Consider the following 16,608-nt stretch of genomic DNA (forward strand, 5'->3'; position numbering starts at 1 on the left):
TTATTCTAATAAGAAAGCTGCTAAAACAATCAATATGTGTGTATATTTTAAGGTCTTAGTATAATCTGTAATTTGTTGTACCCCTTAGCATATGTTATCGTTGTCTGTTTGTATACTTCTTGTATGTATACTGGTTCGTCTGCAATAAATACAATTTAAAAAAAAGACAAATAAAATATATATACACAAAAAAAGAAATACACGTACTGTCGCTCTCTGATGACGTCTATCCGGAATGTGCAGGACTCTGAGTTAAAACACGTGGTTCGGGTACAAAGAAGAAGTTGAAGATATAACTTTACATTTTGAAGAGTGATTTCGCTTATTGTTCATCGTCTACGTGTGTGTCAGATAACCTGCCAAGATGGTGAAGCCACGGTTCAAGGGGAAAAGCACGATAAACACCTCGACTTCCAGCAGTAATCCTGGTAAGTTACAGTCCATGCGCGATGTAATGTTACTGTTTGTTTACAGCTAATGTTAGCTAGCTAACCCGATAGACTTTCTCTCTGAAAAGACGAAACGGACAGATCCAACCTTACCTAACTATCTATGCAGAAACATTTGGTCCATATGTGACATTCGTGTTAGCTACAAATGGAAAAGTATACAATATGTTTGGCACTGACATAATTAGTTCGCTACAGTAACTAGCTAATTTAGCTACACATTATGTCTAACGTTATGCCAAAAACACAACATAACTTCCATAACAACATTGAGAACTACACGTTATATGGATTTCCAATATTGTTCTGACACTGACATTTAATTAACCCAAAATACCACCACCTATAATCTCCAACACTGTGTGACATGAAATTGCTATATCACCATAACTTTACCTTATGACTACCTTTTACAGACCGACCCAAGACTCCTGCAGGTTCAGGCAACAGCATGAGGGACCGAGCAACTGTCAGGCGTCTGAATATGTACAGACAAAAGCAGAGATGGTAAATGATGGGTGGGGGAAAAATGTGACACTTCCCCTGTGACTTACATATGAACTATTTCCTTTAATGCTAGTGTAACGCTCAGGTCAGGGTTTGACACATTACCCAGATGGAGCACACTAGTTCCTGGTATGCCACAGTTAGCTCATCTTCATTCTTTCTTGTTTAAAATGATTGTTTTGTAATATATTTGACTGTAACATCATTTCCATGCACCTGCTTTCGTGACCTGACTATTTCCTCTGCCATTAGCAACAACAGAGGCCAGGTGATCAAGCGTTTGTCGTACCAGTCCACTGTGGCTGATGGGACACAGGCCAGAGTGGAGCCCAACATCAAATGGTTTGGTGAGTAGTGCAATTGCCACACTGTCACTGGTTAACCCACAAATTCTCTTCTGTTTTTATTATTGCTTGGACATGTATAATGGCAATTTGTCTAACAATTGATCGGCTCTGAGCAAGTTCAAACTGTATACAGAATGGTGAAGTTCTTGTCAATAATGACTGGCAAACCTTTGATTTAAGAATACATCTGTTTTTATGCCTTTATTTTTTATTTTTTTATATCTGTGTACAGAGAGATAAGATTGCAGCCTCAACTCACACACACACACACACACTGGATAATTCTTCCCCTCTGGTCTCCTCTGTCTCAGCAAACACTCGGGTCATCAAGCAGTCATCCCTACAGAAGTTCCAGGATGAGATGGGTGCGGTGAAGAAGGACCCATACCGTGTGGTGATGAAACAGAGCAGGCTGCCAATGTCACTCCTGCACGACAGAGTCAAGGCACATGTGAGTACCAAACAGGGTCGCATTAATTTGGGCACACTATAGTGTGGTCACGATACCAGCATTTTGACCTCGATAGCAGGTCTAGTATCATGATACGGAAACAATACCATTGCAAAAAATGTCACAGCATAACCACTGGCCTTTTTTTAACATATGTTGATAACTAGTTTTATTTAACCTTCATTTAGTACAACATCTAAAATAATATATTCAATTTCTTTCAAAAAATAAAACACCATATTAATAACCCCCTAGAGTATGTATGTATGTGAGACTTCTTATATATCCTAGATATGACAGACACTTCAAAATGTTGTTCTTTATTTATTTTTTACATTTACATTTAAGTCATTTAGCAGACGCTCTTATCCAGAGCGACTTACAAATTGGTGCATTCACCTTATGATATCCAGTGGAACAACCACTTTACAATAGTGCATCTCAGTCTTTTAAGGGGGAGGGGGGGGTTAGAAGGATTACTTTATCCTATCCTAGGTATTCCTTAAAGAGGTGGGGTTTCAGGTGTCTCCGGAAGGTGGTGATTGACTCCGCTGACCTGGCGTCGTGAGGGAGTTTGTTCCACCATTGGGGTGCCAGAGCAGCGAACAGTTTTGACTGGGCTGAGCGGGAACTGTACTTCCTCAGAGGTAGGGAGGCGAGCAGGCCAGAGGTGGATGAACGCAGTGCCCTTGTTTGGGTGTAGGGCCTGATCAGAGCCGAAGGTACGGAGGTGCCGTTCCCCTCACAGCTCCGTAGGCAAGCACCATGGTCTTGTAGCGGATGCGAGCTTCAACTGGAAGCCAGTGGAGAGAGCGGAGGAGCGGGGTGACGTGAGAGAACTTGGGAAGGTTGAACACCAGACGGGCTGCGGCGTTCTGGATGAGTTGTAGGGGTTTAATGGCACAGGCAGGGAGCCCAGCCAACAGCGAGTTGCAGTAATCCAGACGGGAGATGACAAGTGCCTGGATTAGGACCTGCGCCGCTTCCTGTGTGAGGCAGGGTCGTACTCTGCGAATGTTGTAGAGCATGAACCTACAGGAACGGGTCACCGCCTTGATGTGAGTTGAGAACGACAGGGTGTTGTCCAGGATCACGCCAAGGTTCTTAGCACTCTGGGAGGAGGACACAATGGAGTTGTCAACCGTGATGGCGAGATCATGGAACGGGCAGTCCTTCCCCGGGAGGAAGAGCAGCTCCGTCTTGCCGAGGTTCAGCTTGAGGTGGTGATCCGTCATCCACACTGATATGTCTGCCAGAGATGCGATTCGCCACCTGGTTATCAGAGGGGGGAAAGGAGAAGATTAATTGTGTGTCGTCTGCATAGCAATGATAGGAGAGACCGTGTGAGGATATGACAGAGCCAAGTGACTTGGTGTATAGCGAGAATAGGAGAGGGCCTAGAACAGAGCCCTGGGGGACACCAGTGGTGAGAGCACGTGGTGCGGAGACAGATTCTCGCCACGCCACCTGGTAGGAGCGACCTGTCAGGTAGGACGCAATCCAAGCGTGGGCCGCGCCGGAGATGCCCAGCTCGGAGAGGGTGGAGAGGAGGATCTGATGGTTCACAGTATCAAAGGCAGCCGATAGGTCTAGAAGGATGAGAGGAGAGAGAGTTAGCTTTAGCAGTGCGGAGCGCCTCCGTGACACAGAGAAGAGCAGTCTCAGTTGAATGACTAGTCTTGAAACCTGACTGATTTGGATCAAGAAGGTCATTCTGAGAGAGATAGCAGGAGAGCTGGCCAAGGACGGCACGTTCAAGAGTTTTGGAGAGAAAAGAAAGAAGGGATACTGGTCTGTAGTTGTTGACATCGGAGGGATCGAGTGTAGGTTTTTTCAGAAGGGGTGCAACTCTCGCTCTCTTGAAGACGGAAGGGACGTAGCCAGCGGTCAAGGATGAGTTGATGAGCGAGGTGAGGTAAGGGAGAAGGTCTCCGGAAATGGTCTGGAGAAGAGAGGAGGGGATAGGGTCAAGCGGGCAGGTTGTTGGGCGGCCGGCCGTCACAAGACGCGAGATTTCATCTGGAGAGAGAGGGGAGAAAGAGGTCAAAGCACAGGGTAGGGCAGTGTGAGCAGAACCAGCGGTGTCGTTTGACTTAGCAAACGAGGATCGGATGTCGTCGACCTTCTTTTCAAAATGGTTGACGAAGTCATCAGCAGAGAGGGAGGAGGGGGGAGGAGGATTCAGGAGGGAGGAGAAGGTGGCAAAGACTCCAGGGTTAGAGGCAGATGCTTGGAATTTAGAGTGGTAGAAAGTGGCTTTAGCAGCAGAGACAGAAGAGGAGAATGTAGAGAGGAGGGAGTGAAAGGATGCCAGGTCCGCAGGGAGGCGAGTTTTCCTCCATTTCCGCTCGGCTGCCCGGAGCCCTGTTCTGTGAGCTCGCAGTGAGTCGTCGAGCCACGGAGCAGGAGGGGAGGACCGAGCCGGCCTGGAGGATAGGGGACATAGAGAGTCAAAGGATGCAGAAAGGGAGGAGAGGAGGGTTGAGGAGGCAGAATCAGGAGATAGGTTGGAGAAGGTTTGAGCAGAGGGAAGAGATGATAGGATGGAAGAGGAGAGAGTAGCGGGGGAGAGAGAGCGAAGGTTGGGACGGCGCGATACCATCCGAGTAGGGGCAGTGTGGGAAGTGTTAGATGAGAGCGAGAGGGAAAAGGATACAAGGTAGTGGTCGGAGACTTGGGGGGGAGTTGCAGTGAGATTAGTGGAAGAACAGCATCTAGTAAAGATGAGGTCAAGCGTATTGCCTGCCCTGTGAGTAGGGGGGGAAGGTGAGAGGGTGAGGTCAAAAGAGGAGAGGAGTGGAAAGAAGGAGGCAGAGAGGAATGAGTCAAAGGTAGACGTGGGGAGGTTAAAGTCACCCAGAACTGTGAGAGGTGAGCCATCCTCAGGAAAGGAACTTATCAGGGCGTCAAGCTCATTGATGAACTCTCCAAGGGAACCTGGAGGGCGATAAATGATAAGGATGTTAAGCTTGAAAGGGTTGGTAACTGTGACAGCATGAAATTCAAAGGAGGCGATAGACAGATGGGTCAGGGGAGAAAGAGAGAATGTCCACTTGGGAGAGATGAGGATCCCAGTGCCACCGCCCCGCTGACCAGAAGCTCTCGGGGTGTGCGAGAACACGTGGACAGACGAGGCGAGAGCAGTAGGAGTAGCAGTGTTGTCAGTGGTAATCCATGTTTCCGTCAGTGCCAAGAAGTCGAGGGACTGGAGGGACGCATAGGCTGAGATGAACTCTGCCTTGTTGGCCGCAGATCGGCAGTTCCAGAGGCTGCCGGAGACCTGGAACTCCACGTGGGTCGTGCGCGCTGGAACCACCAGGTTAGAATGGCAGCGGCCACGCGGTGTGAAGCGTTTGTATGGTCTGTGCAGAGAGGAGAGAAGAGGGATAGACAGACACATAGTTGACAGGCTACAGAAGAGGCTACGCTAATGCAAAGGAGATTAGAATGACAAGTGGACTACACGTCTCGAATGTTCAGAAAGTTAAGCTTACGTTGCAAAAATAAAATCTTATTGACTAAAATGATATAGTACTGCTGGCGGTGAAGTAGGCTGGCTAGCAGTGGCTGCGTTGTTGACTTTGTTTGAACGTGTAGCTGGCTAGGTAACCTCTAACTGGCTAGGTAACCTCGAAAATTTCTCAAAACTACACAATTATCTTGGATACAAGGACAGCAAAGACAACTATGTAGCTAGCTAACACTACGCTAATCAAGTCGTTCCGTTGTAATGTAAGTTGTAATGTGAGTTTCTACAGTGCTGCTATTCGGTAGAAGTTGGCTAGCTAGCAGTGTTAGCTAGCAGTGTTGACTAGGTAGGAGACGGCAGCGCGGCGCGGCGGACAAAAATAGCTGGCTAGTTAACCGAATACTCTAACCAACTCTAAGCTACACAATTATCTTAGATAGAAAGATAGCAAAGACAACTATGTAGCCAGCTAACACTACACTAATCAAGTCGTTCCGTTGTAATTCCGTTGTAATGTAATCGTTTCTCCAGTGCTGCTATGCGGCTATTCGGTGGCTAGCTGGCTAGCTAGCTAGCAGTGTTGACTACGTTACGTCACGTTCGGACGAAAAATAGCTGGCTAGCTGGCTAGCGAACCTCAATAACTACACAATTATCTTTGATACAAAGACGGCTATGTAGCTAGCTAAGATCAAACAAATCAAACCGTTGTACTGTAATGAAAATGAAAATGGTAAAACTACCTGTGGAGCGAAGCGGAATTGCGACTGCTCGCTCCAAACCGGAAGTGGATATATGACTGTCATTTTTGCCATTTGTGAATGTGCTATTCAATTTGTTACTATGGACTACAGTAGTAAATGCCAAATTAAATATTTTATCACATTTTTATACTCTTAAGCATTAAATAACAGAAGAATATCTCTTCTAAAATGTAATTTGAGACATACAGTATCAGGGTTAATATAATCATCGATGGCCATAATATTGTGCCAAATGACATTCATTAGACCTATGATCCATTTTTCATTACAGCTAAATAATGTAATAGTTCCAAAACAACGTAAAGAAGTCTTTGAAGGTCATTTCTGAAGCTTCTATACTGCAGTAGTCTACACCCCTCAAACTCGACCCTGGACCTCGAAGCCAGTTCCACTGCTTGTTTTCATTGTTCCCCTCGAATCAGGCACCGATTTAGACCAGGTGGGTATTGTACATTTTCAGGTAGAACAGCAAACCAGCAGGCTCCGGACCCCGTATAGTAAGAGTTGAATACCCCTGGTCTACGCAGTACACACCATAGGAATACAATGGATTTTACATAGCATATTACAATTCCAAGAGTGTATTTTAACTCCCAGGATGAAATGCTCCGCCCAGGGCTGCTGGCTGATGCTAGCAAGCCCAGACAAATGCAAAATAGTCTAAATATTTTGCCTTCATACTTAAGTTATGCAGCCAACAAGTGCTCAGCATTTGTGGGAACTCCTTCAAGACTGTTGGAAAAGCAACCTCATGAAGCTGGTTGAGAGAATGTCGAGTGCAAAGCTGTCATCATGCAAAGGGTGGATACTTTGAAGAATCTTAAATATGAAATATACTTTGTTGGTTACTACATGATTCCGTATGTATTTCATATTGTTGAGGTCTTCACTATTCTACAATGTAGAAAATAGTAAAAATAAAGGAAAAACCCTGGAATGAGTGGTTCTGTCAACTTTGACTGGTACTGTATGTTTGTCATTGTCACTCAAATCATTCAAATGTAGTTGCTAGTAGAATAACGTTACAATGCAAATGTTCTGTGTACAGTGGCAAGAAAAAGTATGTGAACCCTTTGGAATTATCTGGATTTCTGTATAAAATTGACAAGTCACAACAATATCCAAACTCGGTGTGCTTAAACAAATAACACACAAATTATTGTATTTTTCTTGTCTATTTTGAATACACCATTTAAACATTCACAGTGTAGGTTGGAAAAAGTGTGAACCCCAAAAGCTAATTGGAGTCATGAGTCAACTAACCTGGAGTCGAATCAATGAGACGAGATTGGAGATTTTGGTTAGAGCTGCCCTGCCACACCCCATAAAAAATACTCATAAAATGTTAGTTTGCTATTCACAAGAAGCATTGTCTGATGTGAACCATGCTTCGAACAAAAGAGATATCAGAAGACCCAAGATTAAGAAGTGTTGACCTGCATAAAGCTGGAAAGGGTTACAAAAGTATCTCTAAAAGCTTTGATGTTCATCAGTCCACGGTAAGACAAATTGTCCATTTATAGAGTTCAGCACTGTTGCTACTCTCCGTAGGAGTGGCCGTCCTGCAAAGTTGACTGCAAGAGCACAGCGCAGAATGCTCAATAATGTTAAGAAGAATCCTAGCGTGTCAGCTGAAGACTAACAGAAATCTCTGGAAGATGCTACCATCTCTGACGAGTCTACGATAAGTAAAACACTAAACAAGAATGGTGTTCATGGGAGGGCGCCATGGAAGAAGCCACTGCTGTCCAAAAAAACATTGCTGCACGTCTGAAGTTCATAAGTAGACCTGAATGTTCCACAGCGCAACTGGAAAAATATTCTGACGGATGAAACTAAAGTTGAGTTGTTTGGAAGGAAGGAACATACAACACTGTGTGGAGAGAAAAAAGGCCCAGCACACCAACTTCAAAACCTCATCCCAACTGTAAAGTATGGTGGTGGGAGCATCATGGTTTGGGGCCGCTTTGCTGCCTCAGGGTCTGGACAGCTTGATATCATCGATGGAAAAATGAATTCCCAAGTTTAAAGGTGTTTGATGGGGTTGAGGTCAGGGCTCTGTGCAGGCCCGTCAAGTTCTTCCACACCGCTCTCGACAAACCATTTCTGTATGGACCTGGCTTCGTGCACCGGGGCATTGAAAGTAGCAGCTCTAGCAGGGCATAAATTAGGCAAATTTACATGTTGGAAAGCTGGCATCCTATGATGGTCCCACGTTGAAATTCACTGAGCTCTTCAGTAAGGCCATTCTGCTGCTAATGTTTGTCTATGGAGATTGCATGGCTGTGTGCTCGTATTTTATACACCTGTCAGCAACGGGTGTGGCTGAAATAGCCAAATCCACTAATTTGAAAGGGTGTCCATACACACATATATACTTTTGTGTGTGTGTGTATATATATATATATATATATGATGATAGAAGAACACTCTCTAGGTTCTGTTGGATAAATAACTCTGCAACCATGTGATGTAAAGCCATAGCAAGTGAGGTTTTTCTTTTTTTTTCAATTTATGATCAATAAAAATAAAGGCTTCACTGAAATCTAACAATACAGCTCCACCTATCATTTTATTATCCATTTATTTTAACCATCAGTCATCTGAGTCAGTGCAGTACAAGTTGAGTGCCCTTCTCTTTATTTTTGCTGAAAGTCAGTAGTTAACTTATTGTAAAATCATTACTCCGTTTTCCTCAGGTAGCTGATTTCTTCGAGCCTGGTTACACCAGATTGAGCATTCTTTCGGGTTCAACCAGGCTATGTTTGTGACCTATTGGCATATTCCCGCTTGTTTTGCTCCACTTCACAGTGAACTAACCTGCCTGTATCGTGTTGTTTTGCAAGAAATAGTTTGATGCAGTCAGCCAACTTTGCACCCCTGCCACCGGTGATTTTGCTACACAACGTTCCTGTAGAACTTTTTCTAAAACCATTATTTTCTCAACTGTAATAGCCTATGCATTATGAGGATTCCTGCTATGAAAGTATCTGCCTGTCCCTGTTTTGTGGCCGGCTGCTGTGTGTGCGAGCCACTCTCACTCCCTCTCCTAACTGTGCACATGGTGGAGGGAGAGAGGCATTTTGAGAAGCTCAAAACGCTACTACAGGAAAATGTACAGTTTTCAAAGCTACTGTTTTAGTTACATCAAGTAGCCTTCGCCTAGTGCTGGAAATGTTATGTATGTATGTACAGTTGAAGTCGGAAGTTTACGTACACCATAGCCAAATACATTTAAACTCCGTAAAAAAATGTAATCCCTGTAAAAATTCCCAGTCTTAGGTCAGTTAGGAGCACCACTTTATGTTAAGGATGTGAAATGTCAGAATAATAGTAGAGAGAAATTATTTATTTCAGCTTTTTCACATTCCCAGTGGGTGCGAAGTTTATACACTCTTGGTATTTGGTAGCATTGCCTTTAAATTGTTTAACTTGGGTCTAATGTTTCGGATAGCCTTCCACAAGCTTACCACAATAAGTTGGGTGAATTTTTGCCCATTCCTCCTGGCAGGTTTGTAGGACTCCTTGCCCGCACATGCTTTTTCAGTTCTTTGCCCACAAATTTTCTATGGGATTGAGGTCAAGGTTTTGTGATGGCCACTCCAATACCTTGACTTTGTTGTCCTTAAGCCATTTTGCCACAACTTTGGAAGTATGCTTGGGGTCATTGTCCATTTGGAAGACCCATTTGCGACCAAGCTTTAACTTCCTGACTGATGTCTTGAGATGTTGCTTCAATATATCCACATAATTGTCCTGCCACATGATGTCATCTATTTTGTGAAGTGCACCAGTCCCTCCTGCAGCAAAGCAGCCCCACAACATGATGCTGCCACCCCCGTGCTTCACGGTTGGGATGGTGTTCTTCGGCTTGCAAGACTCTCCCTTTTCCTCCAAACATAACGATGGTCATTATAGCCAAACAGCTCTATTTTTGTTTAATCAGACCAGAGGACATTTCTCCATGTGCAGTTGCAAACCGTAGTCTGGCGTTTTTATGGTAGTTTTGAAGCAGTGGCTTCTTTCTTGCTGAGTGGCCTTTCAGGTTATGTTGACTTAGGACTCGTTTTACTGTGGATATAGATACTTTTGTACCTGTTTCCTCCAGCATCTTCACAAGGTCCTTTTGCTGCTGTTCTGGGATTGATTTGCACTTTTCACACCAAAGTACGTTCATCTCTAGGAGACAGAACGCGTCTCCTTCCTGAGTGGTATGACGGCTGTGTGGTTCCATGTTGTTTATACTTGCGTACTATTGTTTGTACTGATGAACGTGGTACCTTAAGGTGTTTGGAAATTGCTCCCAAGGATGAACCAGACTTGTGGAGGTGTACAATTAGTTTTTTTCTGAAGTCTTGGCTGATTTCTTTTGATTTTCCCATGATGTCAAGCAAAGAAGCACTGAGTTTGAAGGTAGGCCTTGAAATACATCCACAGGTACACCTCCAATTGATTCAAATGATGTCAATTATCCTATCAGAAGCTTCTAAAGCCATGACATCATTTTCTGGAATTTTCCAAGCTGTTTAAAGGCACGGTCAACTTAGTGTATGTAAACGTCTGATCCACTGGAATTGTGATACAGTGAAATAATCTGTCTGTAAACAATTGTTGTAAATAGGAGTTGTGTCATGCACAAAGTAGATGTCCTAACCGACTTGCCAAAACTATAGTTTGTTAACATGAAATTTGTGGAGTGGTTGAAAATTTTGTTTTTAATGACTTCAACCTAAGTGTATGTAAACTTCCGACTTCAACTGTATGTATTAATAAAAAATAAAAAACAATTGTAGGGACATTAGCCCACATTTTACTAATTGATTAATCAATTATCCTACATGGCTATATAGAAACACTATCATATTTTTAGTTATCAATCTAGCTAAATGTTTTGAGTACCCTCCTTCCTTCCTTAGGATGTGAGTATTATCGCTTATAGATGTGCCAATATGCACAAAGATGTCAAATTCTCTGAAGAGCAAAAAATAAGTCTAATAATTCTGGGTCCTATTTTGACAGGTTTCACATCAAAATATCTATCATGCATTCCCTGTATATGTTGGATGAAATAATAGCTTTTTTTAATCAAAGTCTACCATCTCGGTCTTACTTGGCACTGGGTAATTGTCCAGAGCCCTGCCACTAATGTGCAGTGAATGTCCTTGTATTTGTTATCGAGGAACATGGTCAAATTTATCACAATTTGACTTATTGTCCATTTCGTCCAGCCCCCCCCAAAAATGCCCCAAAAGTCTCCAAGCAACACTTCTGTCCAGTTCTTCATGTTCTCTCTGAACATTGTTGTTGACTGAGTTTCAGTGTTCTTTTCCCTCTAAATGGCTCCATATGCGTGTAAGACCTTTCAAGATGCTCAAAGCTGTTGGAGATGAATGGCCTTTTCCTTTTTTTACTCTCCCTCCTTTCCCCACTCCTCCTCCTTCCTTCTCTTGCCATTTTATGTCTTAAGCCATTTTGGGAATTGAGCCCCATGCCAAAGCAATGTGAGCAAGTCCAGATATGTTGCATAAATCATTTTTAATTGGATGCCAATTTTGGTACTCTATCTTTTGATCTGGTCCTGATCTTCACTGTTTGTTGGCAGAGAGGTCTTTGTCAGGTCTCCTATTTTATGGTGATGTTTTCACTATAGTTTCTGTCTTCAGTCGTTAACGCGTATTTGGATTATTTTTCTTTATAGTATTTATTATTATTTAATTTTTGCCCCCCCCCCCCCCTTCAAGGGAAAAAAATGTGTAATTTACTGTTAGATTCTAATTTTAAAAGCCAGGGCTAGCAATAGAATACTGCAACAAAAAAAGACCAGAAGGGGTGGAAGAATGAAACGGGAGGTGATAGACGCATAGTTTTAGAAAGAACAACCTCAAACATCCTGGCGGATGGTCATAGTGAAGCTGAAATTTTAAACATCATTGCTTTTGACAAGATCCATAAACTGTTTGTTTTCTCTCTCTCTCTTCATGTTGGAATAGGACTAAGGCTTCCTTTTACGGCTGTGTTGGAGGGTAATTTAACTCCTAATCAGATCTGGCTCAGACAATGCAGTTTATTGACAGTTTCACTGCATACTTGGGGTTCTGCGTGTTGTGTTTGTTCTCCACCGTTGTTTATTGGTGGAACCCCTGGAACATGGCCACAGCTCCGTCGCATAAAGCTTTGCGGTTTGCACCAACTAATTATAACCTAACATATACCTCACACGGAACACACATGGAATTCTACATCACTGTTCTTTCTCACCACTACTGTTCTACCCAAGAGTTTTGTTCCAGCTGTAACCACCTCCAAGCCGCTGGGTTTTTATTCTGCTTGTTTCTTCGCAGTGCGAGAGATAAGCTGTTGCTTTAGTGGAAGCATTTATTTTGCATTGCATGCAGCATTACAAAGCCACACTAGCCACACTATACAACGCAGGCGGCCATAAATCTGTTGTGCGAGCACAGAGCTGCTTTCCTCCAGCCCCCTGGGTTGTGGTTTGTCTGTAAGGCAGCTGAACAACTTGCAGACATTACGTTTTGAGGACACTTGTGGTTGTAGAGCTCAGACACCCATTGAAAACCATAATAAGAGAGTACAGCACAGACGTAATTGCCTCTATCATCCCACATTTCCACATCCGTCTTTCACGTCTATTGTAAAGTCTTCCCCTTGTCTGTCTTCTGAATGTCTCCCTCCTGCCGCTTCTCTCCTTTGGAAGCAGCTGTGATAGAATAGCCTGTCAAATAGATTGCAAAAGACCATTTTTCTCCTTCTGTTATCTCCTCCTGTTATTTAACCAATGCAGTGTATGTCAAGCAATTTTGTCTAAATTATCTCTCCCCATTTCCTCCCCTTGGCCACCATCTTCTGCAGAACTCTAAGGTACACATCCTGGACACCGAGGGCTTTGAGACCACGTTCGGGCCCAAGGCACAGCGTAAACGACCCAACCTGATGGTGGGAGACATGAAGGACCTGGCAGAACAGGCCGAGGTCTCGGCACAGACCTACAGCGCTGAGAAGGACCGCGACCTGGTCACAGAGGACGACGGGGTCAGGTAAGTGCAGTAGCTCCTGTCACTTTGGCACTGTTAATTCTGTCACTGATGTCACTTTGACTGACAGTGACAATGCCTTCAAACAGTACTGTGCTTTTTCAGGTATTCAATGTCTACCAATAACTACTAACCGTTTTCTATTTACTACTACCCCAATTCCATGATTGATACTCCATAGTTTTCTTTGTTTTGATAATATAGCCTAGGTTTTGACTGTGTCAGACCACATGAGCAGTTCCAGTCTGTGGTTATTGTTAGGGTGTGCGCACCTGTTGAACTGTATGTTATCTACACACAGAGCGGAAGCTCGTGAGGAGATCTTCAAGAAGGGCCAGTCGAAGAGGATTTGGGGAGAACTCTACAAGGTACAGCATCTTTCTATCGGATTGATATAGGAATGTTTATTGTAGTTCACCTTGGTCTTTCCTAATAGAGACTACGTACGGTGCAGGTATCAGGGTTGCGAACTTGCCGCTGTATCTTTCTCATATCGAAGTTAATGACAGAATGCGTCCCTACGCTTCCTACAAATAGAATATCAAAGTTCATAGCGGGATGTCCGATATGGCATAACAGAACTCTTCATCCAATAAAATGACGTGTGACAGCTGTGACCAGCCATCCCTCGTCCCCTAACTAGCCATTAGTCTACTCAGTTGCTTTTCTCCCTCTGTTCTTTCTGTTTATCTCTATCAGTTTAAAAAAAAAAATGTTATTTAGCCTTGATGGCGAGCTGGGGTGTGCAGGCAGTGATGGGGTTGAACACGCGAGCGAAGTGGATACGCGTCTTTTCATTTCACCTGTAAGGACAAAGCAGGCCAGTCTGACTAAGCTTTGTTGTCATGCAGCCTCAGAGTCACTGCCATAGAGGGAAAATGGAGCACAGTGACAGTCATGCTTGTACCTTTACATCACTGAAAATGAAGTTTCAAACCCAAACCACTTTCTACTGCAAATTGGCGCTAATGTTCTGTAATTTTATAAACCATGTTTTTAAACTACTCCTGGGCCGCACGTTTTTGGTTTGATAACAAGCAACCTTGTTTAGTCATGTTGTTTACCATGTCAACATGGTACCATGGTTATGCAAACATTTGGCAGGCACGGGGATAACGGAATAGGGATAGATGGCCCACTCAAAGAGATGCTTCAAAGGTAGGCTGCATATGCCTAATCAATGTAATTCTAAGTTAAATCTGAATAGAAAAGTATTTGTCTGGTGTTCCTTAAATTCTGTTTGGTGCCCAACTTTTGGGAGGAGTGTGTGAATGAGTGAGCGGGAGAGAGGATCATTATGCATTTATATTTCTTACTACATTGAGGCCTTTAAATATGAGCAAATCAGCTATTTTCTGCCTTAGCCTTTTCTATTATACCGTGTGAAGTATGAAGTTGAAGTTGTGTTATATTGAGTAGAAGTGTTTGTAAAATATTGGTATTGTAACAACCTCGTTCTGAAAATAGGCACATTTTGGGGCCCTCATCAGTTTGCATCCCTGAAGTATAGTGATTTTTAGATCAACTAAGAACTCTCAAACCCTGACTCTGCTTCCTCTCTCAATCTCACTCCTTAACTCGCAGGTGATAGACTCGTCAGACGTCATCATACAGGTGCTGGATGCACGCGACCCCATGGGTACGCGCTCGCAGAGCATCGAGACCTACATGAGGAAGGAGAAGCCTTGGAAGCACCTGATCTTCGTGCTCAACAAGTGCGACCTCATCCCCACCTGGGTCACGGTAAGAGACCCCTTAACTTTATCCCGAGACAAATACACGTGTAGTGGGGTAATAATTATCGTATATGAGTATTACACTGAACAAAAATATCAATGCAATATGTAAAGTGTTGGTCCCATGTTTCATGAGCTGAAATAAGAGCCCAGAAATGTTCCATACGCTCAAAGTTTGTGCACAAATGTGTTTACATTCTTGTTAGCATGTATTTTTTGCCAAGATAATCCATCCTCCTGACAGGTGTGGCATATCTAGAAGCTGATTAAACAGCATGATCATTACACAGATGCACCTTGTGCTGGGAACAATACAAAGCCAGTAAAAAAGAAGGCCCGCACACTTTTTTAAAGGCTCATCTTAAATGTGCAGTTTTGTCACACAACACAATGCTACAGATGTCTCAAGTTTTGAGGGAGATACGAATTGGCATGCTGAATGCAGGAATGTCCACCAGAGCTGTTACCAGAGCATTGAATGTTAATTTCTCTAACATAAGCCGCTTCCAAAATCATTTGCGAATTTAGCAGTAAGTCCAACTTGCCTCACAACCGCATACCACGTGTAACCACGCAGAGGACCTCCACATCTGGCTGTTTCAACTGCGGGATCATCTGAGACACCCGGACAGCTGATGAAACTGGGTTTGCACAACCAAAGAATTTCTGAACAAACTGTCAGAAACCGTCTCTGCGTGCTCGTCGTCCTCACCAGGGTCTTGACCTGACTGCTTTTCAGTGTCGTAACCGACTTCAATGGGCAAATGCTTACCTTTGATGGCCACTGTCGCGATGGAAAAGTGTGCTCTTCAGGGAAGAATCCCGGTTTCAATTGTACCAGGCAGATGGCAGACCGCGTGTTTGGGCGAGAGGTTTGCTGATGTCAACGTTGTGAACAGAGTGCCCCGTGGTAGGGTTGTGGTATGGGCAAGGCAAGGCATAAGCTATGGACAACGAACACAATTGCATTTTATTGATGGTAATTTGAATGCGCGGAGATACCATGACAAGATCCTGAGGTCCGTTGTCGTGGAATTCATCCGCCGCCATCAACTCATGTTTCAGCATGATAATGCACGGCCCCATGTCGCAAGGATCTGTACACAATTCCTGGAAGCTGAAAATGTCCCTGTTCTTCCAAGGCCTGCATACTCACCAGACATGTTACCAATTGAGAATGTTTGGGATGCTCTGGATCGACGTGTACGACAGCCTGTTCCAGTTCCCGCCAATATCCAGCAACTTCTCACAGCCATTGAAGAGGAGTGGAACAACATTCTACAGGCCACAATCAACAGCCTGATCAACTCTATGCTAAGGAGATGTGTCGTGCTGCATGAGGCAAATGGTGATCACACCAGATACTGACTGTTTTTCTGATCCACCCCCCTACCTTTTAAGGTATCTGTGACCAGCAGATGCATATCTGTATTCCCAGTCATGTGAAATCCATAGATTAGGGCCTAATGAATATTTATATTTTTGTTCTGTGTGTATATACACCTCCCGTACGTCTCATAATAAGACTAAGCAATTAGCCTATTAAAATATGTTTCTGACTCCAAAAGATAAATGGCTATATGCATGAGACTACGTTTGAGTTAAAGTCATAGGCAATCAAGAAATGTCTGATAATGGAGTTCTAAATAGAAGTGTATTTAGTGACTTTGTAAAATGAGGCATGAAGCTTAAATTGCAAGCATTACAAAACATTATTCCAAGTGCATAGATCTTAACCTTATCTTTCAAGACAAAGCATGAACAAATATGCCTATTAGGCCAGAGACCTAGAAGCCTAGGAAATGAGAATTGATCATACAACTTTGCTCCATG

The 16,608-nt window shown here is 43.6% G+C and overlaps 1 protein-coding gene across 1 annotated transcript in view; it reads left to right on the forward strand.

Moving 5' to 3' along the window:
- Nucleotides 1-234: 234 nt before the first annotated feature.
- Nucleotides 235-16,608, forward strand: part of LOC139573875 (nucleolar GTP-binding protein 2-like) — a 29,900-nt gene continuing 13,526 nt past the window's right edge. Inside the window, exons 1-7 of the mRNA XM_071397812.1 lie at nucleotides 235-428; nucleotides 866-956; nucleotides 1,209-1,303; nucleotides 1,615-1,754; nucleotides 12,858-13,042; nucleotides 13,341-13,407; nucleotides 14,624-14,782. Coding sequence (XP_071253913.1) covers nucleotides 365-428; nucleotides 866-956; nucleotides 1,209-1,303; nucleotides 1,615-1,754; nucleotides 12,858-13,042; nucleotides 13,341-13,407; nucleotides 14,624-14,782 — 801 coding nt within the window. The 5' untranslated portion in view covers nucleotides 235-364. The remainder of the gene's footprint in view (nucleotides 429-865; nucleotides 957-1,208; nucleotides 1,304-1,614; nucleotides 1,755-12,857; nucleotides 13,043-13,340; nucleotides 13,408-14,623; nucleotides 14,783-16,608) is intronic.

Source organism: Salvelinus alpinus, chromosome 4 (assembly GCF_045679555.1).
Source record: "Salvelinus alpinus chromosome 4, SLU_Salpinus.1, whole genome shotgun sequence".
Classification (NCBI taxonomy): domain Eukaryota; kingdom Metazoa; phylum Chordata; class Actinopteri; order Salmoniformes; family Salmonidae; genus Salvelinus; species Salvelinus alpinus.